At 35.0% G+C, this 27106-nt stretch overlaps 1 protein-coding gene across 9 annotated transcripts in view; it reads left to right on the top strand.

Annotated features, from left to right (window-relative positions):
* IQCB1 (IQ motif containing B1) overlaps window positions 1–25289 on the top strand; it is a 64006-nt gene extending 38717 nt beyond the window's left edge. For all 9 annotated transcript variants that reach the window (XM_060639835.3, XM_060639838.3, XM_060639832.3 and 6 more), the window contains 5 exons: window positions 5742–5884; window positions 7380–7528; window positions 12983–13114; window positions 22824–22980; window positions 24057–25289. In XM_060639835.3, coding sequence (XP_060495818.1) covers window positions 5742–5884; window positions 7380–7528; window positions 12983–13114; window positions 22824–22980; window positions 24057–24286 — 811 coding nt within the window. In that variant the 3' untranslated portion in view covers window positions 24287–25289. The remainder of the gene's footprint in view (window positions 1–5741; window positions 5885–7379; window positions 7529–12982; window positions 13115–22823; window positions 22981–24056) is intronic.
* Window positions 25290–27106: the final 1817 nt, after the last annotated feature.

Below are 27106 nucleotides of genomic sequence, written 5' to 3'. Positions count from 1 at the left end.
TAATGGTTTTAGTATGTTCACTTGAGTTTTATCAGTAAATATGGCACAGATAGGTATTGTCATTTAGATATGACACAGTTTGTCATTCATCCTTGTTTCAAGTGGACCAAAAGTGAAAATACTGACAGCATATTATTTATGACTGACCCATCCAGATTCTTAGAGCCAATGGAAAGAATAACACACACACACACACACACACACACACACATACACACATGTAAATGACTTAGCTCCTAGTCATTTGTGATGAAATAGAGCTATCTCAAAGGTGATTTTCATGTAGCCTTATACTTAAAGCTAAATTTTCATTTACTAAAGTGAAACTTGCATATTCCAGAAGTCAGTTTTTTAAGAGAACTAAAACTAGTCTTTTAATAACTACAGCTGCATTTCTCAGTTACAAATTTTTTTTAAATAGTGAGCTAAAATTTAGATTTAAATCATTGATGAAAATTTCCTTTAGAGAAGAGTTAAAGATAGATTATTAATATTGGGCATGTGTTTTTTTTTTTAACATGAATTTTTTAAACATGTTTCAATTGCCTAATATATGCCAGAGGCCATGCTAGGTATTGGAAGAGTTAAACAGACTTGATTTTGTATTCCACCTCAGCAATTTATGGGCTAAAAGACCCTGGACAAGTTGCCCAACCTCTTTGATCCTCAACTTCTCCATCTATATAATGGCGATAATTGTGTACCTCCCAAGATTAAAATAATATAAAGGGTGTTTGGTTTTTTTTAACATATTACCTGGAACTTAAAAAAATGATAGTGGGGAACTACATATGGCACATTTTTTGCCATTGAAGATTTACAAATCTAGTTAGACAAACAGATATATTAAATAAATAGTACTTGTGAGAGGCAATTATAATCCATTCCAGCATTGCTCATGGTTTACTATGTATCCTACAATGAATTTCTTTAAAAACATTTTTAAAAATATTTCTTTGGTCAAATAAATATGGGTAATGATGAATATTTTGAGAGTCACAATGTATATTATTCTCTTCAAGAATCTGAGATGTTCTGGCATAGCCTTGCCTTCTGTGGTGAACTCAGAGTATTTATTATGAATTCTACTTGCTATCATTCTCAGCTCTCTGCCCTCTTACATTTAAAGGTACCCCTATAACATGGATTCAGACCTTTAATGTTTAGTCTCACAATAGTTGTCAAATTTGCCCATCTACTTTTTCTTGTAATATAAAAATCTATATTTAAAAGTACCCCATGATTGCCGATTCTGTTCACTTAAAAGTATAGTTATAGATTCTTTTTTTTTTTTTAATGTTTATTTACTCTTGAGAGAGAGAGAGAGAGCAACAGAGCATGAGGAGGGGAGGGGCAGAGAGAGGGGGAGACACAGAATCCGAAGCAGGTTCCAGGCTCTGAGCTGTCAGCACAGAGCCGGATGCAGGGCTAGAACCCACGAACTGCAAGATCATGACCTGAGCTGAAGCTGGACGCTTAACCGACTGAGCCACCGAGGCACCTCTGGATTCTAATTAATGTTACACTATTTTAAAATAGAAACTGCATTGCTTTATATAACAAAACCAGTCCAGTTATAACTATTTCCGTTAAAAGAAATTAGTTGTGAAGCCAAAATTATTTAAATCTCATGTTATAAACAGTTTGTTTTTTTCCAGTATTTTGAGTTTGAAGTCTTAGAACAGATTGAAGTATAGTTTTAACCTTTGGGTTTTATTTAATTTTTTAATTTCAAGTTTGTTCAGGCTTCAGTACCTTTCCTCTTTTACTAGTTGAAATAATTTATGCAAATTTTTCTTGCTTCCTTTATGACTGAGCTTTCTGCAAAGGTTATTTCTGTCTCTTTGTGGTCAGGTCATTATCTCAGGGTAATTTTTCCCTCCCATGTTTTTTTGGGGAGGAAGGAACTGCCCACCACTCATAATTATGGACCCAGATTCATCAGAGCTTTTTATTTTTTTTTTCCAACGTTTTTTTTTTTTTTTTTTTTTTTTTTATTTTTGGGACAGAGAGAGACAGAGCATGAACGGGGGAGGGGCAGAGAGAGAGAGGGAGACACAGAATCGGAAACAGGCTCCAGGCTCCGAGCCATCAGCCCAGCGCCTGACGCGGGGCTCAGAGCCTGACGCGGGGCTCGAACTCACGGACCGTGAGATCGTGACCTGGCTGAAGTCGGACGCTTAACCGACTGCGCCACCCAGGCGCCCCTCAGAGCTTTTTAAATTCCAGCAAGAGGCACTCTTGTGTAGTCATACCCTTATTGATGTGCCTTCTTAGGGGTTTCTTTTCTTTTTTCTTTTTTATGTTGTGTTAGATGCCTTTTGAACTGTCTTTTTTTTTTTTTTTAACTGAAGTCTGATTATTAATTTCAGGTATACAGTGTAGTGATAAAATCACTCTATACTTAGGCTGTGCTCACCACAAGTGTAGCTACCATCTGTTACCATACAGGCTATTACAATACCATTAACTGTATTCCCTATGCTGTCTGTACCTTTCATCCCTATTAGTTACTTATTCCATAACTAGAAGCCTGTACTTCCCACTCCCCTTCACCCATTTTGCCCATCCTCTCACCACTTGGGGGTTTCTTTTTTACTGAATCATTTTTTATGGTCAGAAACTTTATTTAATGGTAAGTGCTCTTTTCCTCAGCAAGGTTTTCTGAAGCAGCTAATAGCTGCACCAGTTATCTTTGGGAAACCACACAACCTACCTACCTTTATCATAGTGCTGACATTTTGGTGTCTTTGTTTTTTTTTAAATTTTTCTTAACATTTATTCATTTTTGAGAGTGAGAGAGACAGAGTGTGAGTAGGGGAAGGGCAGAGAGAGAGGGAGACACAGAATCTGAAGCAGGCTCCATGCTCTGAGCTGTCAGAACAGAGCCTGATGCGGGGCTCGAACTCACGGCAGGGAGATCATGACCTGAGCTGAAGTTGGACGCTTAACCAACTGAGCCACCCAGGCCCCGATAATTTGGTGTCTTAATTATACTTGTTTCACTTTGTAGGGGAAGAAAAAAAATTTTTCCTCTACCTATCTTAGGTTCATTCCCTGGGGCTCTGAAAATTAGACTGACAAAAAAGGAAAACAAAACAGATTAACAAGAGAAAAACAGTTTATTAATGTGTGCAGTACACATCCTGCAGAAGAAACCTCACATAATGAGTAACTCCAATGAATGGTTTGGGCTTGGGTAGCATCTTAACAAAGAATAATAAATTCATAGAGAGGTGACAGGTAAAAACAAAAGGGGTTTTAGGCTTCCAACATCAGGAAATTATGGGAAGGTAAATATATTTGGAAAACTAATAGCATATGTGGGTTATTTGTCTAGATCCATCTTGGCACCAACTCTCCATCTTCTTCATGGCCATAAAACTTCTTTGGGAGGGGGGATTTATAGCAGTCTTCATTTCTGAGAGGCTTCTGCTTTTAGTTTGATAAAGTATGCTCTGGGAAGACTCTTTCTGCACTGGCAGATTCTCATTTGCCTCTCTCTCATTTGCCTGCTCAAAATTAATCTTTATGCCAAAGTAGCATATTCTGCTACCTTTCAACTTCTTGAAATTGAGCTTCTGAAGGGCAGAAATATTATCTCTTCTCTGTTCGCCTGATTTGCAGTATCAAGCAGACAGCAATCACTCTTTATAAATATTTGTTGAGTTAATGAACAGAGCCCATCAACTATTTTGGCCATGAACTCATATGGTGTTCCCCTAGTTCATACTTACTATTCTACAAAAGAGGAATTCCTAGAGAATTCCTGATATTTTGGCAGTAGATCGTTTGGTCACTCTTTGATGGTAAAGATTCATGTTGATTAAATGTAGATCATGGAATGTACTTATATAAATTATCTTGCAAATATATCTGATCAGTCATTTCATTTATAGAAGTGCAGTACAGTTCCCAGATGGTCAAATGCCTATTCTTTCTTACAAAGAAACCAGTTAAATGAGTACTCAAATTTTTTAGTGATTAAAGGAACTCCTAACTAGAACTACAGAGTAAGTAGCTACTAGTAACTAACTAGAATGTTCCTAAGTGGGAGGAAAACATTCAAATTCAAAATCACATTAATTCCTAATAAATGTTTTCAAACATGAATAAAGCATGTGAATCCAGAAACACATATTTATCATTTGTCATTTCAATCACTGAACCTCACTTTTCTACTATATTTCTGTGTTTTACTTCTACTGCACACACCATAATCTTTTCATTTTTGCCATATTTTATAGCCTGTATGCTTAAGCTTTTACCCAGACACAGTTTTCTGACAGATTAAATGTCCTAGCAATTCAGTTTTAATGATTACTAGGTTTCTCATACTAATAGTAAATTTAAAATAATGATAATGCAATGTTAAACATGATAATCTATAAACAATTAGACAGTTTAAAAGGAGATTTTGTTTAGGGCCAGTTGTTCTCTTTTATCCTCCATAAGTAGGTAAAGGGCAAAATGTCCTTACTTATATGCTGTATACAACCCACAATTTTGCAGGGAGAGTTCTATAGGAGAGGCAAGTTTACATCAGCATTGTTTGAGAACGTAAAGACCCCTTACTTTATTTCCAAATTTTGGAAAGAGGAAAAGACACTTAGAAACTATTTAGCTAACCCTACATCCTCTCTAGAACCCCTTCTCCTTTTGGCACACATGAACTTGAGGTCTTCTCTACCTTTCTTAATAGGGTAATAAGAAAGACATTTTGAAACAGACCTTTGACTCTTGACAAAGTGTACAACTAGAAAAAACCCTTAAGTTGTAATTGGTAGCAGTTAGGGAATACTAAGAAAATAAGCAAAAATCACACACAAAAAATTTTATCAGAATAATTTTGTGAGTTTTCCTCTTCTGTTTTAAGAGATTTTTAAATTGCTTTATGCTTGTTTTTCCTTTTCCAAAAGAAACCGAATTAAAAACCGTTATAACTCTCAATAACTATACCATTTTGAAGTCTGCCTGTCTACAAAGCTATAGCCAAGGTACCTCATTTCTGGAAAAAGAATCTAAGAACAAATGCTTTTGAGTGAGGCACAAGCAAATTAAGTCTATAGAAGTAAAATAAATAATGTATTCTTCTCTTCTTAATCCTTTTTTTATTTCTCTTTCTGTGGGTATCTGAAAGCATTTTGAGTATATTTATTATAGATTAATACTTGTGATCTCCTTGCATAGTGATATAGGAAGCAAACTGGACACAAATGGCTAAGGACAAATTTTGGTGAATAAAAGCAGATAATATACAAATACTAATTAAATATTTGTGGCCACATTAAAATTTCATAATTGGTTCTAATAATAAATGTTATTAGTCAATAATTGAGAAATAGGTAAACATGAAGAAAATAAAAATCATTCATAATCATTTCATGCAGTTAAAATTGCTATTGAAATTTTTTTTAATATATGTAATATGTATTTTTAACACAATTTGGAAAGTTTTCTATATCCTGATTTTATTTTTACTTGACATTAGATTTGGGTCTTTTCCCAAGTTGCTAAATTTGGAAATTTTTGAATTTTTTATTTTTTTTATTCATAGAATCCTGTTCAGTGAATGAACCAGTAATTTATCCAGTTCCCTATTGTTTTCAACTTGTTACAGTTGTAACAAGGCTGCATATATATAATTACTAGTGAGGTTAAACATTTTTCCATATACTTCTTAAATGGGTGTATCATTTATGAAAAAATTACGTATAAGGTACTTATTGTTTCTGTCACAGATCTAAACGAAGCAAGATCTTACTAAAGCTAAAAAGGCAGAAGGAAGAAGAGGATCGCAGATTACAGTTGCACATTCAAAGACAGAGAGCCATGAGACTGTCCCGAGAATTACGGCTGAGTATGCTTGAAATAGTTCATCCAGGTGCGTGGCAATGTCAATTTTCTAAGTGTAAAAATATTTAAAGCATCTTTTAATGAGCCAGATTTCCTGCTACCTGATTTTTTTTTTCTTTTAATTTGGACTGTTTCCCTGTTTCTCCCTTTTCCAGGTAAACCTTGTTAAATCTCGAGTCAAAAAAAAAAGTTACTATTTTTTCTGATTAAGGCCTATTATTGATGATGAGCAGTCTCTCAACTAGTTTTCGTATCTTTTGAATAAATTAGTAAACATAAAAATATGTGATAGCTTTAAAGATAGCTTTCAGAGACATAGAGAAAGAATCCCCTTGACCCTAAGTAAGGAGTTTGAATATTGCTACATTCTGGCATCTGAACTTTATTCATACACCAGTATAAACCTTGTGACATCTTACCACCTTTGATACACTAAACTGAGATTAATATTACAGTCTGGGAATTGGAATGGTTTTAAGATTGTTTTTGTTCTTCCCCTTCCCCTCCTACCACTCACTCCCAGTGTTCTCCACTACCCTCTTATTTCTCATTTTTTCCCTTAAATATAAATGTTTCATAGTGTTCCATCTTTACTCCTCACTCTCATGTTGCTCTTTCTGCAGTATCTTATCCGTAACTACAGCTTCAACTACCAACTGAGTGAACATTCAAATCTTGTTTGCATCTTCACCCTCCCAAGCTCTAAACCAGCACTTCCTAATAAACCTTTTTACAAAATTAAATGTTCTTTATTTGCACTGTTTAATATGGTTCCCACTGGCTAGACATGACCATTGAGTACTTGAAATATGGTTAGTGCATGCAAGCACATGAATCTTTAATTTCACTTTATTTAAAGTAGCTATTTGTGGTTAGTGTCAACTATATTGGACTGCACAGCTCTGTAGCCAGTTCTCTATTGGATAGCTTTACTTAGATATCCACAGGCATCCTAAAACTAGTCATTATCTCCCCACTTCCCCCACCAATTTCCTCTCCCTGTATTCCCCTTCTCAGATAATGGCATCAACAATCCACTCAATTTCCCATCTGTGAGACGCGCTAGAGTTCTTTCTCTTGCTCACGTACAACGAGTCTGAGAAAGAAAAAAAAAAAGTCATCTGTAGATAAGAGAAATTTAGAAGTACACAGAGTAGTTAATACATACACACGTTTTGCCTTTTCCCTCTCGTGGTATGGATTGAATTCCTACTATGTACTTGGGATTCTTTTTTCTAAATATTCTTACTATTGGATTATTAATATTAACCCTTTTCTCATTACTTTGCCACAAAAAAATTATATGAATCTTTTCTCTAAAAGAAGCGACATAATCTGAGAAAGGTTTTGGAGTTTTTTTTTCCTACTATGTTAGAACTACTGTAAAATAATAAAATTGGGGAAATTAATGAACAATATTTAAAGAAACAAATAAAAAGACCGTAAGATTGTTGTTATTATCATTGTCCTGATTCCAGAACTTGAAAAAGCATATGTTGTAATAGTGTGTGTCATCTTTCTAGGTCAGGTGGAAAAACATAATCGGGAAATAGAAGAGAAATCAGCATTGATTATCCAGAAACACTGGAGAGGGTACAGGGAAAGGAAAATTTTTCGCCAACAGAGGCCATCTCTCACGGAGTATAAAGCAGCTGTCACACTTCAGAGAGCAGTGAGTCTAATGTAGTAAAAAGATTACTGGATTAGGAGGCAAAAACATGGATTCAAACCTGACCTTGGATATACCTGCTGTAAAGTCTAGTCACGGAGTTTTTCTGAGTCTTAGTTTCTTCCTCTATAAAATAAGAACCTCTTTACCACTGGACAAACTGATTTAGACACCCAGTCCTTAGTACTTCCATTGAACCTTGAACATCATTTATCATACTGCAGTGTTATTTGTTCGTTTTTTTTTTTTTTTTCTTTCTTGGCCTGTGACTTCCTGAAGGGTAAGGAACTCTTATTTATTGTTGTCAGCCTTCAGCATGTGCTTGGTATATGAATGGATGTTTACCGTACCTTTTTCACTTAATTGTTATGTGAGTCAGATGACCTGATTTTTGGGAAAGTATTTTGTAAAGTGCAAAGCCTGTACCAGTTCAGCACATCATATTTTATTTTTTTTTTAATGTACAGATAATATATTAGATATAATTGGATCACTGTAATTCTTGAATTATAGAATGGTGTTCTTAAATGATAATTTTCCTGAGATTTATCTGGAGCATAGTAATATTTTATTGCCTTGGAAAAGTATAGCAAACAGGCTATTTATTTCATTCAGTGACCAATTTTCCTAACATCTGTTATTTGCTTATACCTGTTAACTTTCAGGTCTATAGCATTTCGTGTCTATAGCAGTTATCTTTATGATACTTTATTGTTGAATTTTAGGTTAATTTCAGTTTTTTACAGTGATAAATTTTGAATAGTCTCTTTGTTAATTCTCCATGATTAACTTCTTACAAAGATAATTAAAAACTACTCTTATAAAAAATAGGAAAGAGTAAGTACTAAAAAAATAGGAAAAAGTAAGTAAGTAAGGAAAGAGAAGTAGGTAGATTTCTGTTGCCCCCTTCTTCCTCAGACTTTTTGGGTGATGTCAGGCTCTGTCTGCAACAAACAATCCTATACCATCACCAAACAACACTCACACCTGCTTTTTACCCTCTGCTACATAAGGCCATCTAAGAACCTATGGATATCCATGTTGGAGATACTTCTTTTAGGGGAGGAACCCTTGGGTGCTTTCTAGTACTTTTTATCTCATGGCTTCCTCCTTTTTAAATTCTTTTCTGTCAGAGAATCAACTAGGACCTTATGAAATTGAATTACTACTTTGACAATTTAGATAAGGCCAATATTTTATAAAAGGATCCTGTACTCTAAAATGAGATACCTCAGTTTGTCCACCGTTCCTTAAAGAAAGCAGCACAGAGGTCATTATAGAGGAGGATATCTGACAGCTATGAAGGCAAAGTCATTTTGGCTTTCACAATTTTTTTTTGGCATAAAAGGAAAAAGATTAGTCATATCTGCCTCATGTCTCCCCCACCCAAAAGAAGGAATACAGGTCTCCATTGTAAGACAAAAAGGGATGGGTCAAGGTCATGTTTTATTCTTTGCAGCTCACTACTAGAAATAATGGTGAAGTCAAAGCAAAGCTAGCCAAAAATTGGAGAGGTAGGAAGAGAATTCCTTTCAAAGAGGGAAAAGAGAAACAAATTATGAAGTACAGAGAGGGAAATGAAAGTAGTAGAGAAAATTAGGATAAGGCAATCAGTGGTCAGTAAACAACACATTTTACTACATTTCAAAGCATCCTTTTTTAAGACGTACTAAAGACCTGTGTATAGACTATGTCCAATACTGTACCCACTAACTACATGTGAGTACTGAGTACTTGACATGCAGCTAGTCAAAATTGGAATGTGTCATAAGTGTAAAATACCACATTTTGAAGACTTAGTATGAGAGTGTAAAATACTTCATTAATAATTTTTATATTGAATATATGTTGAAGTGCCAATATCTTTTACATATATTGAGTTATATATAGTATGTTTATATAGCTCAGTATTTGCAAAATATTAATTTTGACTGTTCCTTTTACTTTTTTTATATGGCTACTAGAAAGTTTAAAATTACATATGTGACTTCCATTATATTTTTATTAGCACTACTATTGATCTTAGTAAGAAAAAAAAGGAATAATTAATTAGTTTCACTGAAAGTAGTAGGAATATCATTTCCTTGAACTTGTCCTTTGGGAGGAACTGCTTTTTAGTGTTTTTGGCAGGAAAAGGCCAGAACTATGTTTTGCCTTTCTCCCTTCCTTATTTTTTTGCAAAAGGAGAGGCATTGTTTCTCATGTAATTAGAAATTGAAAAAACCCTATGTAAACTTGCTAATTTCAAATTACACATTTTTAACCCAGATAATAAGTGGGAGTTCTTTGTAGTGGTATAGTGTTGAAATTAAGTTTGAAGAGTTAGCTGCATTTTCCCTTTTAATAGCTCCATGATTTTCTTCTCTTGCTTTCTCATCTCTTAAGAAACTTAGAAGGAAGGTGATGGTTGATGGTGTCTGGTCTCTAGAGCCAGAATGATAGTAGTGCTTGCTACTTAATTATAGCAGAAAAGTACTTTGCACTATTATACAAATCCATCACACACTGACCACAAGAACACTTAGAGAAACCCTTAGCAGTTGAGAAAATAAATAAAAACTGGAAGATAAATAACAATTTCAGAGAGTCCTCAAGTGGCAAAGAATGAAGAAATAAAAGGTTAAGGCGGGCTTTTTTGATCTAGGGACAGAAATTCCTCTGTTCTGGTACCTTTACTCTGATGTTCCCAGCTAATAGCAGGAGGTAGAAGAGAGAGAGAAGGAGAAGCAAGGAAGAAGAATCAAGTAAAGGGAACAATACAAGGGAGAGGGTCTCTTAACAGGAGGATGCAAGCACAGTTGAAGGCTCCAGTAACATACTAAAAACAGAGATATTAGGGGAATTTTATATAGTGAGTGAGAATACTTCCAGCTCTGTTCACCACCCCCCCAGGTCCCTGTGTGCCATCAGCCAGGCTTATCTCTTGCAAACAGTAGATTGAGAACATTTTTTTCGGGAAATCTGAGAAGAGTTACAAGTATGCTCACGATGGGGTACTCCACAAAGAAACAGCCCAGTTCAGTAGTTTTATATTAAAATACACAGTAGATAAGGCCTACCCACCAGCCCAGAATTTCTAACAACTTCTTAGTTTTCACTCTTAAATATCAGCTCAAAGTGTCACTGAATATCTGAGGAAAGCTGAAGCCAAAACAAACAATAATACTACTTGGTGGAAATAGAGACATTGCAGGAATAAGAAGACTTTTTAAAAATCTGGTAATTCCTCAGAGCTAAGAGAAGATAATGCATGAAACAAAACCAGGATGATATATAAAGGGGAACAAATAGAAGAAAAATTGGCAGAAGAAAAAATGAAAGACATAATAAAAGGACTAGGGGGAAAAATTAGGAAATCCAGAGAGCAGGGCAAAAAGAAAAGAAAACCAGTCCAGGAAGTCAAATATTCAAACATTTGAAACAAAGAACAGAAAAAAACCTGAGGAGAGGAAATCAAATAATTCAATATTTTCCAGAACTCAGTGTCATTAGTTTTAGATTAAAAGGGCTAACTAAATGTCTAAAACAAGGACAGAAATACACCCACATTTATTTTACATTACTGTGAACTACGCTGGGGACACACATACTTCTCAGTAGCAACATTGGAAGCTAAAATATATTGGAGTAAGGCTGTTACATTTTGGAGGGAAAAGGATTTCCTACTAGAATTCTACATCATCCGCACCATCAGTTAAAGATAAGGGTAAACTAAAGAATTTTCACGTATCACAAAGTCTCTAAAACAAGAAAAAAGACAATGTGGAATATAGTAATGTGCAAAGGAAAGATGAAAAGGAGTCGCTAAGATGATGGTGCATGGAGATCTCAGGATGACATGCATCAGGCATAGAGAACAGTCAATCCAGTTTTGAGCAGGTCAGAAAGCTCCGGAAAATGTATATCCCAGAAAACAAATTTGATAGAATGCCTGATATATTTTAATGTATTAAGTAAGCATTAGGACAGAGTTTAGATGCATGATCAGGGATAAGTACATAGAAAAGTAATCATTGGAAAACAACACACTTATTTATTCTACAGAAGATAAAAAATGTGCAAGAAAGGAAAAGTAATCATATGCTATATGGCTCAAAATTGAATGACCTTTTTGTAGTTATAATTATGTAAGCACTGCACATTGATTTAACTAAATTTACAATAATATTGGATGTTTGGGGATGTGGAAAATATGTGGGAGGCCAAGCAATGAAAGAGAGCTAAGCTAAATCCTTATCTGCTATAGAAGAAGGTCGATAGATAATACCCATACTTGAAAAATTGCAGAAAACTAGATGAAGATAAACATCAAAAGAAGAAGCTGGGAGAGTTAAAGTTGTCTTTGAGGGCGGGGGCAGAGAGATGTAGTTGTTTTTTTTAATAATAATTCTTATAAAACTGTCACATTAAACAGTAGAATTATATCAATGATTTTTTTTTTCTGGAAAGCACTGAATAGTAAAATATTTTATACTTTGTGAGCCATGCAGTCTTGCAACTGTTCAGCTCTATAGTTGTAGTACAAAGGAAGCTGAAAACAATACATAAGCAAGCATGAAACATCAATAATATGTTATTTGTAGACAATGAATTTTGAATTTCATATAATTTTCACAAGTCAGTATATTCTTTTTAAACATATAAAAGTACAAACCATTTTTAACTTTTAAGCCATACAAAAAGACACAGCAGGCTGGCTTTGGTCTGTGGGCCATAATTTGCCAACCTTTTCCTTAAGCCAATGTGAATATGTAACTTTGATGAAATAAAAACTACAAGGAGGGGAGAAGAGTGAAAAAAATTGGCCAGAATAATTTCAGATTTGTTTCCAAATCTTGCCTGTTTTAAGACTTCTTGTTTTACTAGGAATTCTTTCTGAAGGACATGAGAAAGAAAATTAAGAAAGTATTTTTGTCAGTAGCCCCATACTTTATAATTTTATAGTATTTCCTCATTTACCAAGCTTTTTCATACATACTATCCCTTTGATCCTCACATTCTTGTAGTCTAAGTAGAATTGGGGTTTCTTTTCTATAGACCTAGAGCCCTTTCTGTAGAGATCAAGTGACTTGCCCCAAATCATACACAGTTTATAAGGGACAAGTATTGAGACAAGAGCTTACTTCCAGTTTTTTCCTCCTGATTGCTTACTATACGATGTCTCAAATCATACAGTTTATAAGGGACTAGAATTGAGATGAGAACTCATGTCCTATTTTTTCCTCTTTGTTGCTTTGTATACAAATAATACATGAATATATCCTTGTAAAATATTAAAACACTCCAAGAAAATATCATTAAAAAATCATTGTCCTCCCTCACTCCCATCACAATCCCATCCCTCTCCTCATACACACCTAGAGTTAATAACTTGTAATATGTTTGCTGCCGTATGTTGTAGAAGAAAATAGTTCTATTAGTTAGGAATGAAAAATTACAACTCTTTTTTTGCCCCAGACTCTTAAATTCCTAGCAAAGTGTCGTAAGAAAAAGAAACTGTTTGCTCCTTGGCAAGGACTTCAAGACCTCACTGATGCACGCAGAGTTAAACTGAAGCAACAAGTGGATGACTATCTCCAAAGACATCCGGTATGCAGGCTTCTGTGCGTTGATAATCAGTGTTACTTTTTGCCAGTGCATGATATTCACCAACAAAGTAGTGTATTATATGTGTTTGTGCATTTTTTATTGGTAAAAGGTAATACAGTGGCTTTACCATAGAGTTAAGGAGTCTTATAATTACATGTGCCATCGTATAGTCAATAAGGAAGGAGACTGCTTCAATTCAGTCATCTTGCATAGTGTATCAGCAGAACATGGTCATTGCTTTTTTTTTTGCAATAGTGCATAAAACTATGTTGAAGCTTCCACAAAGAGTATATATAGCTTCCAGTCAGTAAATATTCGTTGTTAACATATATACCCAAACACATAACACATACATGTGGAAACTGACATCTGCTATTAATGAAACTCCAGGAGCCAATATTATAAAACAGTTGGCTGTTTGCCTCTTATGATTTTATTACTGTAATACTGCTAACACCTTTCTCCCAATAGAAATGTCCATATCTTTTACTTTCTGTAACCACAGTACTACATATCAGGTGTTATTTGCTTCTCCCTTCTGAGTTCTTGACCTTATACTCCTATGTTTTTGAAGATCATTTTCCTTTCTGCTTTTAGAGTGATTCACCACCCTGTCATTAATTTTAATGACCTATACTTCTGCCAATCACACTCACTTTCTCTTTTCTTGATGTTTCTCCCATACTTCCACACTTCACTAATTTTATGAGGAAAGTTGGGAGATTATACATTTCAGCCAATCAGAATGCTTATTGCCCTCACTCAAACTAATAACCACTCATGAAGGTACCACTTACGTACTTTTCACATCCGTTTTCTTGTGCTTCCATCGTTTGTCTCTGGGTTCTGTTTCTCCCTCCTCTCTACCCCCTCCTCCCCACATACACACACTTTCTCCCTCTTTCTAAAATCTGAAGGTTCTGGGTGACTAATGTTAGAGGTTAAGAATAATGTTAGGTAGTCCTATCATTTACCCTTTCATTCTTCCAGAACTCCCAAAACTAAAGAGCCTTATGCAAAAGAAAACAAAAAGAAACAAAATCTAAAAAAACAGAAAGACCATTATAAATAGAAATTAGAGGACTAACATGTTATAGCTGAGCATGTATCTGATAGATTACCACTGGAACAGAACATTGGTAAAAGCAGAATTCGACAGCAAGGCTCAGTTGAGGAGGCATAAGTAAGGACTCCTACTTTTCCTGCCTACTAATCTGAATTTAAGAATTCACAAACTAATGTAGGCCTGTGAAAAAAAAGATGACAAGCCTGCCCTTGTATTTCAGGCCCTCTGTGGTTACCACATAGAGGTAGACAATAGAAAGAAGTTCTGACTTCTGCTTCTATCCAAGATTTAGGAACAGGGACAGAATTTACTTACTGCCTGAAACAACTGGGGCGGGGGGGGAGATAAAATACGTGAAACAATGGTTTTCAAGCCAGTGGGCATCAGACAGTGAAGGTTAGTAATTCCTGAGAGGGAAGATGGGGTAAAAGGGACTGGATTTACTTCCTGCCTGAAACAACCGAGCGGGGGGTGGGGGTAGAGATGAAATACATGATGAAATACATGAAACAATAGTTTCCAAGACCATGGACATCAAACAATAAAAATTAGTAATTCTTGAGAGGGACCAGAGTGAGCCATGTGATGACCCTAGCTTATTACCCTGAGAAAGTTTCTAGGTCACAGCATAAGGAGGAGGAACAAAGGAGGAGCTCTTTGGAATCCCATGCTGAGGAGATGAAACTGAGAGTCTGAGGAGAACAAGGTAGCTAGATTTCATAGGACAGAGTACCAGAGTAAAAGGAGATACAAAGAGAACCCCAGATATCTGGAGAATGTTCCCTTGAGTATATTTCAGAATTCTGATTAGTACATGTATATAAGGAAACTACTCAAGGCCAAGGAAACAGTCATCTTAAAAGATAAAAGAGAACAGTGCCTGGTACTCAACACAGGTCCATAGTGCATGTTCCCATCAAATAGACTAGAAAAACTTAATCCACAGGGCATCGGTAAGAAGGAAGGTCTTGTCTTAGTAGTAGAAAGTAAATAGTATATACTGATGCATTCTGCCAAACAAATCATAAAAGCAAGAGCCAAAAATACCAAAAAAATTTTATGTAATTTAACCACATCTCAGAAAAAGCCTCAAGATTTTTAGAAATACCAAAATAACTAGCACTCAACAAGGTAAAAGTTACAATGTCTTGCATTCAAAGATTAATAAGCATATATAGAGGCAGGAAAACATGACCCATAATGAGGAGGACATTTAAACCACTCTAGAGATTACACAGATGTTAGAATTAGCAGAGAAGGACATTAAAAGTTATTATTATAACTGTATTCCATATGTTCAAATTTTAAGTGGAGATGTGGAAGATATAAAATATACCCAAATCAAACTTCTAGAGGTAAAAATTTCAATGTGTGATATGAAAAATGCACTAGATCATTAATAGCAGATGAGACATGGATGAATAAGATTAATACAGTTGAAGGCATAGTAGTATATACTATGCAAAATGAGTCAAAAAAGAAAAAAAAATTTTTTAATTGAAAAGAACATTAGTGAGCTGTGAGTCTTCATGTGGCCTATTAAATGAATAATTGGGAGTTTCTGAAGAAGATAGGAAAGAAAGATAGAAAACATAATGGCCAAAAACTTTTCAAATTATAAATTTACCCCCAAGTCCAATGAAGGCACAGGCACATGGGGAAAAAAAAAACAACAAAACCTATGCCAAGGCATATTATAATGGGATTCCTCGAATCAGTAATAAAGTAAAAATCTTAAAAACAGAAAACAAAAACATATGAAAACAGAGGACATATTTCTCAGCAGGAACAATGCAAGTAAGAAGATAACTTTAAAGTAATTGAAAAAAAAAAGCTGTCAATGTAGAATTCTTTACTATGAAAAATTATTTTAAAAACAAAGACAAAATAACTTTTTCAGACATACAAGTGATAAAGTACTTTGTCACCAGCATACTCACACTACCAGAAATGTTACAGCCTTCAAGTTGTAAAGGATTTACGATTTCTCTTAAAAATGGTACCACAAGAAGTCCAACTCTACATAAAGAAATTAAGAAGCACTGGAAATGGTAACTACATGGGTAAATATATGACTTTTAACTCATCATTTAAATATTTATAAAATATAATTGATTTAAAAAAATTTTTAATGTTTATTTATTTTTGAGAGACAGAGAGACAGAGCATGAGTGAGGGAGGGGCAGAGAGAGAGGGAGACACAGAATCTGAAACAGGCTGCAGGCCCTGAGCTGTCAGCACAGAACCTAATGCGGGGTTCGAACCCACAAACTGTGAGAAGTGGGATGCTCAACCGACTGAGCCACCCAGGCACCCCATAATTGATTTTTTTTTAAACCAAAATGTCATCAAATGTTCTGTAATACATACTACAGATTAAATATTTCCAGTTTTGTAGACCATATACCCTTTATCATCATTATGCATCTCTGCAGCTGTAGATTAAAGTAGTCTTAGATAATATATAAACAAATACTTGTAGTTGTGTTTCAGTTGAACTTCATTTTCAAAAATAGGCAGTTGATTATTTGAAACAAAAGTAATAGCAATGTTTAATGGTGTTTGTAACATATGTAAAAATATAATGCTTTGCAACAATAGTATAAAAACCAGGAGAGAAATAGATGTATACTATTGAAAAGTTTTTATACTATATGTGAAGTGAGTGGATTGATAATTAAAGATGTATACTCTGAATCCTAAAGCTACCAATAAAGTTAAAGAACAAAAGAGTTATAGCTAATAAGCCTATAAAGGAGATGAAACAATTATAGTCGATTAATCAAAAAGAAAGCAGAAAAAGAGGAAAAATAAAAGAAAGTAATGGGAAAATGAAAAATAATAAAATGATAGATTCAAACATAACCATATCAATAATTATAATAAATTTAAATGGTATGAATACCCCCAATTAATAAGCAGAGATTGTCAGATTAAATGAACAAGTATGACTTGATTATATGTTAACTACAAGAAACACACTTTAAGTATGAAAAAATAAAAAGAACAAAATGTGCAAACACTAGTGAAAGAAATCTAGAATGACTATATAAATATCAAAGTAGATGTCAGAGCACTATTACTAGATTATTACCAGAAGTAAAGAAGGCAATTTCATAATAATAAAAGGGTCAATTAATCAAAAGGACATAAGAATCTAAATGTTTATGCACCTAATAACAGAACTTGAAACTATATGGAGACAACATAGATGAACTTTGAGGCATTATGCTAAGTGAAATAAGCCAAACAGAAAAGAACGAATGTTGTATGATTCTACTTAAATGAAGTACCTAGAATAGAGATGGGAAATAGAATGAATGGTGGTGTCCAGGAGTGGGGGGTGGGAGAATGGGGAGGTAGTGTTTAAATGGTACGGAATTTCAGTTTGGAAAGATGAAGAAGTTCTAGAGATGGACCCTGGTGATGGTTGCACAACAATGTGAATGTATTTAATGTCACTGAACTATACACTTAAAAAGTGGTTAACATGATAAATTATATATATACATTTAGCCACAATAAAATACATGAATCAAAAACTGATAGAACTATGATGAAAAGTAGAGAAAGCCACAATATAGAGATTTCAATACCCATTTCTAAACAACTTACAGGATAAATAGACAAAAAAGCAACAAGAATATAGTAGACTTGAATGACACTATCAGACAACTTGATCTGGTTGACATTTTTAAAAGGCGAAAGATTTATACGATCTGAAGAGAAACCAGAGTATATGGTTGACATTTTTAGAACGCTCCATGGAATGACAGCAGAATACACATTTTTCTCCTGTACACACAGAATATTTACCAAGATAGACCATGTTCAGTGGCATAAAACAAGTCAGTAAATTGAAAAAGACTGAAGTCATACAAAGTATGTTCTCTGACCACAATGAAATTGTTTGAAATTTAAGAACAGAAAGATCTCTAGATATATCATCCCCAAATATTTGGAAACTAAACAACACATGTCTGAATAACCAAAGGATCAAAGAAGAAGTAAAAAGGGAAATTAAAAAATATTTCAAACTGAATGGAAGCATATTTCAGAACTTGCTGATGAATGGATAAGGAAAATGTGTGTGTATATATATATAGATATAGACACATACACACAATGGAATACTACTCAGTGATGAAAAAGAATGAAATCTTGCCATTTGCAACAATGTGGGTAAAACTAGAGGGCATTATGCTATGTGAAATAAGTCAGAGAAAGACAGAGATAATATAATTTCACTTATACATGGAATTTGAGAAACTCAACAGATGATCATAGGAGAAGGGAAGGAAAAATAAGATAAAAAACAGGGAGGCAAACCATAAGAGACTCTTAAATACAGAGAACAAACTGAGGGCTGCTGGAGGGCAGGTGGGTGGAGGGATGAGTTAAATGGGTGATGAGCATTAAGGAGGGAACTTTTTGGGATGAGCACTGGGTGTTATATGTAAGAGATGAATCACTGGGTTCTACTTCTGACTAGGACTACTCTGTATGTTAACTAGCTTGAATTTAACTTGAAACTAACTAACTAACTAACTAAATAAATAAATAAATAAAAGTTGCGGATTCTAAACCAGTATTTGGAAGGAAATTTATATTGCTGACCATCTATATTAAAAGAAGGTTCAAATCAAAGACCTCACCTTACATATTAAGTAACTAGTAAAAGGACAAGTTAAACCCAAAGTAAATAGAAAAAAGGAAATAATAAACATTTGAGAGAAATCAATAAAATAGAAAACAAAGACAATAGAAAAAATTTAATAAAAAGCCAGTTACTTGAGAGGATCAATAAAATTGATAAACTTGTAGGCAGACTAGTCAGGAAAAAGAGGAGATACAGATTACCACTGTCAGGGATAAGAAAGGTGACTTCGTTGTAGATACTACAGATATTAAAGGATAATAAGGGAATATTATGAACAACTTCATATGTCAATAAATTTGATTAATCTCATGAAATAAATTCCTTTAAAGATAAGAATTACGAAGCTTACCCAAGAAGAAAGAGATAAAATGAATAGCCCCTGTATCTATATATATAGGTAACAAATTGTAGTTAAAAACTTTCCTCAGGAAAAACTTGAGGGAAAGATTGGTTTTACTGGTGAATTTAAGGAGGAAATAGTGCAAATTCTATATAAAATCTTCTACCAAACTGAAGGGGAGGCAATCTCAGCTCATTTTATAAGACCAGCATTACTCTGACACCATAACCAGAGACATTACAAGCAAAGAACTTCAGAACAATATTTTTCATGCATACATGAAAAAATTCTAAACAAAATGATAAGAAGTTGAATTCAACAATCTATTGAAAGGTTAATACATCCTGGGATTATCTCAAGGATTCGGGGTTAATTTAACCTTTGAAAATCAATTAAAGTAATTCACCATATTAACAGACCAGGAAAAACAATTGTCATCATATAAATACATGCAAAAAAAATTTCTGCAAAGTAGGAATAGAAAGAAACTTCCTCTATCTGATGAAGAATATCTACAGCTGACAATGATGAAAGACTGGATGCTTCTTTCCTGAAATCAGGAACAAGACAGAATGTCATTCAGTACAATCAAAATCCCAGCAGGCTTTTTTTTGTAGAAATTGACAAGCTGATTCTAAAATTCATATGGAAATGCAAAGGACCTAGAAAAGCTAAAATAACTACAAAAAAGAACAAAGTTGGAGGTTTAACACTACCTGATTTCATGAACTATAGAGCTGTAGTAGCCAAAACTGTGGTACTGATATAAAGATTTTAAAAAAATAAATCAGTGGAACCAAAATCAAATCCAAAAATAAGCCCACATATATGGCCACCTGATTACTGACAGAGGTGCACAGTTAATGTATAGAGAAACTGGAACAATTGGATATCCATATGTAAAAAACATGAACTTGGATCCATATACTGTATCATATATAAAACTTAAAATGGATCATAGACTTAAATGCAAAATCTAAAATTATATAAAACTTCTAGAAGAAAACATTAGAGAAAAGCCATACTTTTGGTTGGGCAGTAATTTCTTAAATACAACAACAATAGCATAATCTACAAAAGAAAAATTGATAAATTGGTTTTCATCAAAATTTTTAACTTCTGTTCTTCGAAAGACACCATAATAGAATTTTTTTTTAAAAAGCAAATATTGGGAAAATATCTTTGCCAAGTATGTATCTGGTAAAGGACTTGTATCCAGAGTGTAAACTCAACAATAAGAAAACAAAGCAAAGCAAAGCAATTTTTTTAAACAGGCAAAAGATTTGAACAGACACTTCACCCAAAGAAATTGTGGCAAATACATGAAATATCGACATCAGTCAATAAAGGAAATACAAATTTAAACCATAATAAGATCTTTATACAACTGTTAAAATGTCTAGAATTTTAAAAGTTGACTATGTCAAAGGTTGGCAAGCATGTGGAGGAACTGTAGCTCTCTCATACACTGCTGATGGGAATGCAAAATAGTGCAACCCCTTTGGAAACAGTTTGGCAGTTTCTTAAAAAGTTAAACGTATATCCATCATATGATTCAGTGATCCCACTCTTAAGTATTTATCCAAGTGGAAAGGAAATATATCCATACAAGCATTTGTAAATGAATGCACATAGCCCAAAACTAGAAATAACCCAAGGATCCATCAACAGATAGATAAACAAGTTGCTCTATATCCATACAATGGAATACCAGTCCACAGTATAAAGGAATGAATTATAGATACACACAGCAACATAGATGAATCTCAAAATAATTATGCTATGTGAAAGAAGCCAGACAATATACATTGAATTACCCCATTTATATAAACTTTAAAAATGTAATCTCTAGAGTAACAAAGTTAAGTCAGTGGTTACTTGGGGATGGGGGAGTATGGAATGAAGGATTACAAAAAGGCAATGACACTTCTGGTGGTGATGGATGTTCATTATCCTGACTGTGGTAATGTTTTTCACAGATGTATACGTAGGTCAAAGCTTACCAAATTTGGGGCACTTGGGTGGCTCAGCCTGTTGAGCATCCAACTCTTGGTTTCAGCTCAGGTCATAGTCTCATGGTGTTGTGGGTTTGAGCCCCGCATTGGCTCTGCGCTCGTAGCACAGAGCCTGCTTGGGATTCTCTCTCTCCTTCTCTCTTCCCCTCTCCCATTTGTGCTGTCTCTGTCTCTCAAAATAAATAAATAAACTTAAAAAAAAATTTTAAAAACCTTACCAAATTGTACACTTTTGATAATTGTAGTTGATTGTATGTCACTTTTACCTCAATAAAGCTGTATGTTTTAAAAAAAAATTAACCTAAATGCAAAAGAAAAGAAAAGAAAACCTTTTTCCCAACAAATAGATCATTGGTTCCTAAGGTCTATAAAGAAGACTATATTGCTTTAGCAGTGTTAATCAGAGTAATCCCTTTATAAAATAACATACCCAAGCCACACATACACAGCAAGTAATTCTGAATCAGTAGGTTTGGTGTGTCCTCATAGTTCTATTTTTTAATTTATTTCTTTTAATTGTAAAATATATAGAACATAAAAATACCAAACCTAAAATTACCATTTTAATCATTTTTAAGTGTACAGCTCAGTGGGATTAAATACATTTACATTGTTGTGCAACTATCACCACCATTCACCTTCAAAATGTTTTTCATTTTGCAAAACTGAAATTATACCCATTAAACACAAATTTCGTATTCTGTCTCTCAGCTCTGTTCATAGCATCCTTTGATGCACAGAAATTTTTAATTTTGATGGAGGTTCAACTTGTCTGTCTTTTGTTGTGTCTGTGTCTTCAGTGTCATATTCCAGAAATGGCCAAACCTAATGTCATGATTTTCCCCTTTTATTCTGAGAGTTTTATGGTTTTCTCTCTTATGTTTAGGTCTTTGATCTCTCTCTCTCTCTCTTTTAATGCATTTTGTATGATGTTGATGCATGCTCTCATTTAAAAAACAAGTATTACTTTAGCCATACTCTCGTGCTCCTGTTTAAGATTCTGTGGCTGAAAAGTAAAGTGTTAGACGGAGTGGGACTGTATCCCAGATCCAGGAACTGGAATATTTGAGCAAGCTGTGGTGTCAGAAGCTTTATCAGCTTCAGAGTTAAGATTTTCTTATTCTTGTCCAAACTAATTAAGTTCTCTTTAAAATAGCTGTGTAGCCAAAGGAATATGGTCCTTTAGCTGATTTTTTCCCCCTTGTTTTGTGAAACCAGAAGCAGTTATAACATTATGGTTTAGATAAGTTTGGGAGTGGGAGTGAGATGAAAAGCCTGTCAGGTGGGATCTGGAACAGGGGTTGGGCTTGTTATTCCTCTTCCAGGCCAGTATCTTTACCTAACCATTTGTAGTTTTCACTAAGGGCTCTTAATCTTTCCTCTTCTCCCAAAATTCTACAGTATGTGAGGAAGTGAGGTATGGGAATATACCAGAAAGAAACTATCCTCTGAATTTTCATAAAGCTGCTTTTAAAAACCTACTTAATGCTTGAACAAGAGTACAAGGTAGAAATCAATCATGAGATTCATTTGATAGGCTGAGATAGCTAAGCATTCTGGAACCTCTGCTAAGTGGTTGGGTGAAACATATGTCTCCTGTGATAATTTTTTCGCTTCTTTTTTCCCAGAGCTCTCAGATGTCAGATGTGACTAGCAGAGAGCTCCATTCCCAAGCTCAAGAACAACTGCAACACTACCTTATGGGCAGGGTCCTAGAAGAGAGAGCCCAGCAGCACAGGGAGGCTCTGATGGCTCAGATCAACACCAACATTGAACAATTAATGAGTATGTGCTTGTTTATTTTGGTATCCTAAAAATGAACAACCTATGCAAGATTTTGTGACATTGAAAATCTTCAGAAGGAAAATACCATTTAATGGTTTATTAGCCTATTTCTTGTCCTTAGAAATTTCTAGATCCAGAACATGCCAGCACATGATCTTTTCAAATAATGCAGATCTAATAACCTCCTTTTTGGCTATTTCTCTAAGCCTTGCTATCATTCATAGATATCAACTTAGACAAAAGTTATTAATTATAAAGATGCTAAGCCCTACTAGCCAAATTTCATTATGTAGTCTCAAAAGCTTTTGATAATATTTCAGAAGTAGATGACAGTAGTTACAGTGCCATTTTATAATTTTTTTTAACGTTTATTTTTGAGAGAGAGACAGAGTGTGAGCAGGGGAGGGGCAGAGAGAGAGGGAGACACAGAATCCAAAGCAGTCTCCAGGCTCTGAGCTGTCATCACAGAACCTGACGCGGGGCTCGAACTCATGAACTGCTAGATCCTGACCTGAGCCAAAGTCAGACACTTAACCGACTGAGACACCCAGGGGCCCGCATTTTACAATTTTTAATGAAGTGTTTTCACAAAAGTTAATTCATCTGCTTCTTACAACCATAGATACATTTAGGGAGAGATCTCATCCTACATTTCAGTCCACCTATGAAACACTTTTAGTGTGTACGGAGCAGAAAGGACCAGGGTCTTCTGTTTAGTGCCATTACTTGTGAATTTTGTATTTTTCAATAGATAGGTGGCTGGAACTGAGCCTCTCGTATATAGGATGAGGTTCTGCTATATTTTAAAAATTCATGTTCTTTAAACCATCTAAAAAAACCTACATCTTTTTAAATTCTTTTCTTTTACACAGTATGGGGGGTGGGTAGTTGCTGCCAGCCACAGCTTCAACTTATGAATAGTCATATGCCATCTATAGCTAGCAATGATAATAGATTCAGAATTGGAACCCTATCCCTTGCCTACTATAGCAGAGTTCCAACTCTATAGTTTCCAAATTCCTACTTGTTTGATACATAACTCTTCTACTCACCTGTTTATTTTCTGTTTACTACAGAGGCACCAAGTCTGAAGGAAACAGAAGGGAAGGAACCTGAGCTCTTCCTAAGTAGATCCAGGCCTGTGGCAGCCAAGGCCAAGCAGGCCCATCTTACCGCTCTGAAGCATTTACAGGCACCCTGGTGGAAGAATCTTGGGGAAGAAGAAGGAGATGAGATTGATGTCCCAAAGGATGAGCTCAGTGTAGAATTAGGAACTTTATTCATTGGTGGAACCAAACCCCCTTAGGGAGCTACCCAAAGAAATGACACTTATTTCAGGAGATTGTATTGGTTCTGCCTCTGGCATACTAGTAGACTAGAGCTATCCTAACTCATTTCCCGAAATTCCTCTCCAGATAAGATTTTCAGGCAGTAAGCAAGGAGTTACCTTCTACCTCTGTCTCAGTTCTCTTTTTTTTTTTTCCACATTACCCACGCCACACACAAATTAGGATGGCTTTTATTGTGGAACTAACCTCAGCATGGCATTCTATTGCTTAGATGAAATGTGGTAGTTCTTTTGTTTTTGCTGTTTTCCTACTAAAGATGTTTTCTAAATAAATATTTTCAACAATTCTCAAAAACTTGTCAGGATTACTTCAACTTTTCACATTTATTGTTTAGAATGCATGTGTTTCTACGAATATAAAAAGTATGTTCTTGGCCTAATTTATTAAGATGAGGAAAAGAAATGGTCATTTGAAGGGCACTGCACTATTTTCTACCAAACAGTGCTTGAACTCATTTTCTATCATTTCTAAAAGAACTGCATTTTAAAAAAATCCTAAGAAGTGTGCCTGGGTAGCTCAGTCGGTTGAGCATCTGACTTGGGCTCAGGTCATGATCTCATGGCTTGTGAGTTTGAGCCCCATGTCAGGCTCTGTGCTGACAACTCAGAGCCTGGAGCCTGCTTCATATTCTGTGTCTCCCTCTCTCTCTGCCCCTCCGCCACTCACGCTCTGTCAGTCTCAAAAAGAAGTAAACGTTAAAAAAAAATTTTTAATCCTAGGATTCAGCACAAAAAAAATTCCTTCAGATAAATGCATTTGTTCTGTTAAACTGTGAGAATTCTATAACTTACTGTTTCCCTTTGTCTTATCTCCTATAAATCTCAGCTAAATATAATACTTACTTTGTGTTATGATCCTAGGTACCTATAGAGTTATTTGGTTGCAACCTGATACTTTCTAATTTTCCTATTTATCTTTGATTGTGTTTTAGTACCAGAAGCTACTTCTGTTTGTGTTTGTAACAATATAGAATTTAAATTAAAAACATTTAACAAATCATGGACTCAATATCATAAGGAACCTGTATGATACTTTTTGTATAAATGAGTGAAAATACCATTATTTCTGGATAGGAAGACCAAATAGTATAATGTCCGTTCCTCCAGCATTAAGTTTAGTAAAATTCTAGTCACTATCCTAATGTAATTTTTATTCATAATTGGGAAAGAAATGTACATAATTAATCTGTAATAATCAGTTGAAAGTTCTGATTTCACTTAGAATGTAGAAAGCTAGGTGAAAATGTTGCTCCCCTGTTAAAAATGCAAGATAATCTACAAAAATAATTTTTCTTGAGCCTATCTGATAGTTGAGGCCTCAAGACAACCAAGTAAATAGAGATGTGACTCAATATCTGTGAAATGAGCTATTTCATCTTTAGCAGAGCACAGGAGACAAAGGTAGCTGGATAAGAAGAAAACTAAAATTTTTACAAATTCTTAAAGACCAAGTATGGGGTAGCATGTCAGTTTAGAATATCTAGGAGCCTCAGACGGGAGAATTTAGACCTTCCATCTAAAAACAGGCAAGGTTGGGAGCAGGGCAGCAGGCCTGAAGAGATGCCTTTTGTGATGCAGGCAAACATGTGATAGGCTGCTGCTGAGTGCCATGCCCAAATCCCTGCCTGCTTTCCCAAACCCTTTTCTTAAAAGCTTTAGGCTGCTAGAGCAGGGGTAGCAAGGCTCAGAGAAAATCCTACTACATGTAAGAAAGCAATAGAAATAAAAACTGTCTCTGGAGGCAGGATAGGAAACACTAGCTCCAGATACTGGTACAGATACAGTATTGCTGAGGGAGGGACAGAAACAAAATCCCTCTCCTGAGAGAGGAAATCATCTTAGCCCCAGAAATCCTACATAATACAAGGCAGATGTCTCCTAATGCTGGGGGGGGGGGGGGGGGGGACAGCTAGAAAACTGCCTGCCAAAGCTAATGACTGCCAAGGAATAGAAGGATAGGAACCCCGAGAAAGCCCTACCTCCAATCACAGGAGAAGAGACCTGGCCTAAGACTTAGGCTAGATCAGGACAACACAATACCCAATGTCCCAGCAACTAGCCTAGCACCAAGTAATAAGCAATGGCACTTTATTACTGGCATGGAGAGAAACCTCCTCTGTGGTAAAGGCAAAAGGGACAGCTGAAAGTGGAGAGTGGAGCTGGAACACTGAAAAACCTTCAAGCTTCCTAGACCCCACTGTAAGCAGGTAACAGCAGCAAAAAAATAATTTGAAGTCCATGGTGCATTGAAGATAAAAAGGAAAACCAAACCCAGCTAAAGCCCTGACTACTCTGAGTCAACCCCACTGCAATCTAATTCTTACATTTTAAATTCTTATTCTGATTTATAATGCTGTTGTGTTTAGTATATTGATATAACCAAACAATTCTGCATTACTCAGTGAAAAAAAAATCTAATACATGTGAGAAAGTGATTTTACCAATCATCAATTTAGATGTCACAATTTAATTTTGTTGGATGACTTGCTTACCCTGTGAGAGTTCGTCGTCTATAGAATATAAAGTACTGAAGAGGGTTTAATACAAATATGAGAAACACAGTTGTTAATATTAAATCCTTATGCATGTAGAGAATGCCTAGAAACGGAAAATTCTGTAGTTAACAAAGTCTGTAGAAAAGCCATTCCCTATTATGTTTTTCTTTTTAGGAATATCCATGTCCATTTAGGTCAGTTTCAAATTATGTCAAAGACAATCCAAACACGCAATTGCTAGACTTAACTTTAATGATTACATTTTGAAGACCCCCCCCCAGCT

This window comes from Panthera onca, chromosome C2 (genome assembly GCF_046562875.1).
Source record: "Panthera onca isolate mPanOnc1 chromosome C2, mPanOnc1 haplotype 2, whole genome shotgun sequence".
NCBI classification, from domain to species: domain Eukaryota; kingdom Metazoa; phylum Chordata; class Mammalia; order Carnivora; family Felidae; genus Panthera; species Panthera onca.
The sequence above is the reverse complement of the archived record's forward strand: the minus strand, read 5'-3'. Positions and strand labels throughout refer to the sequence as shown.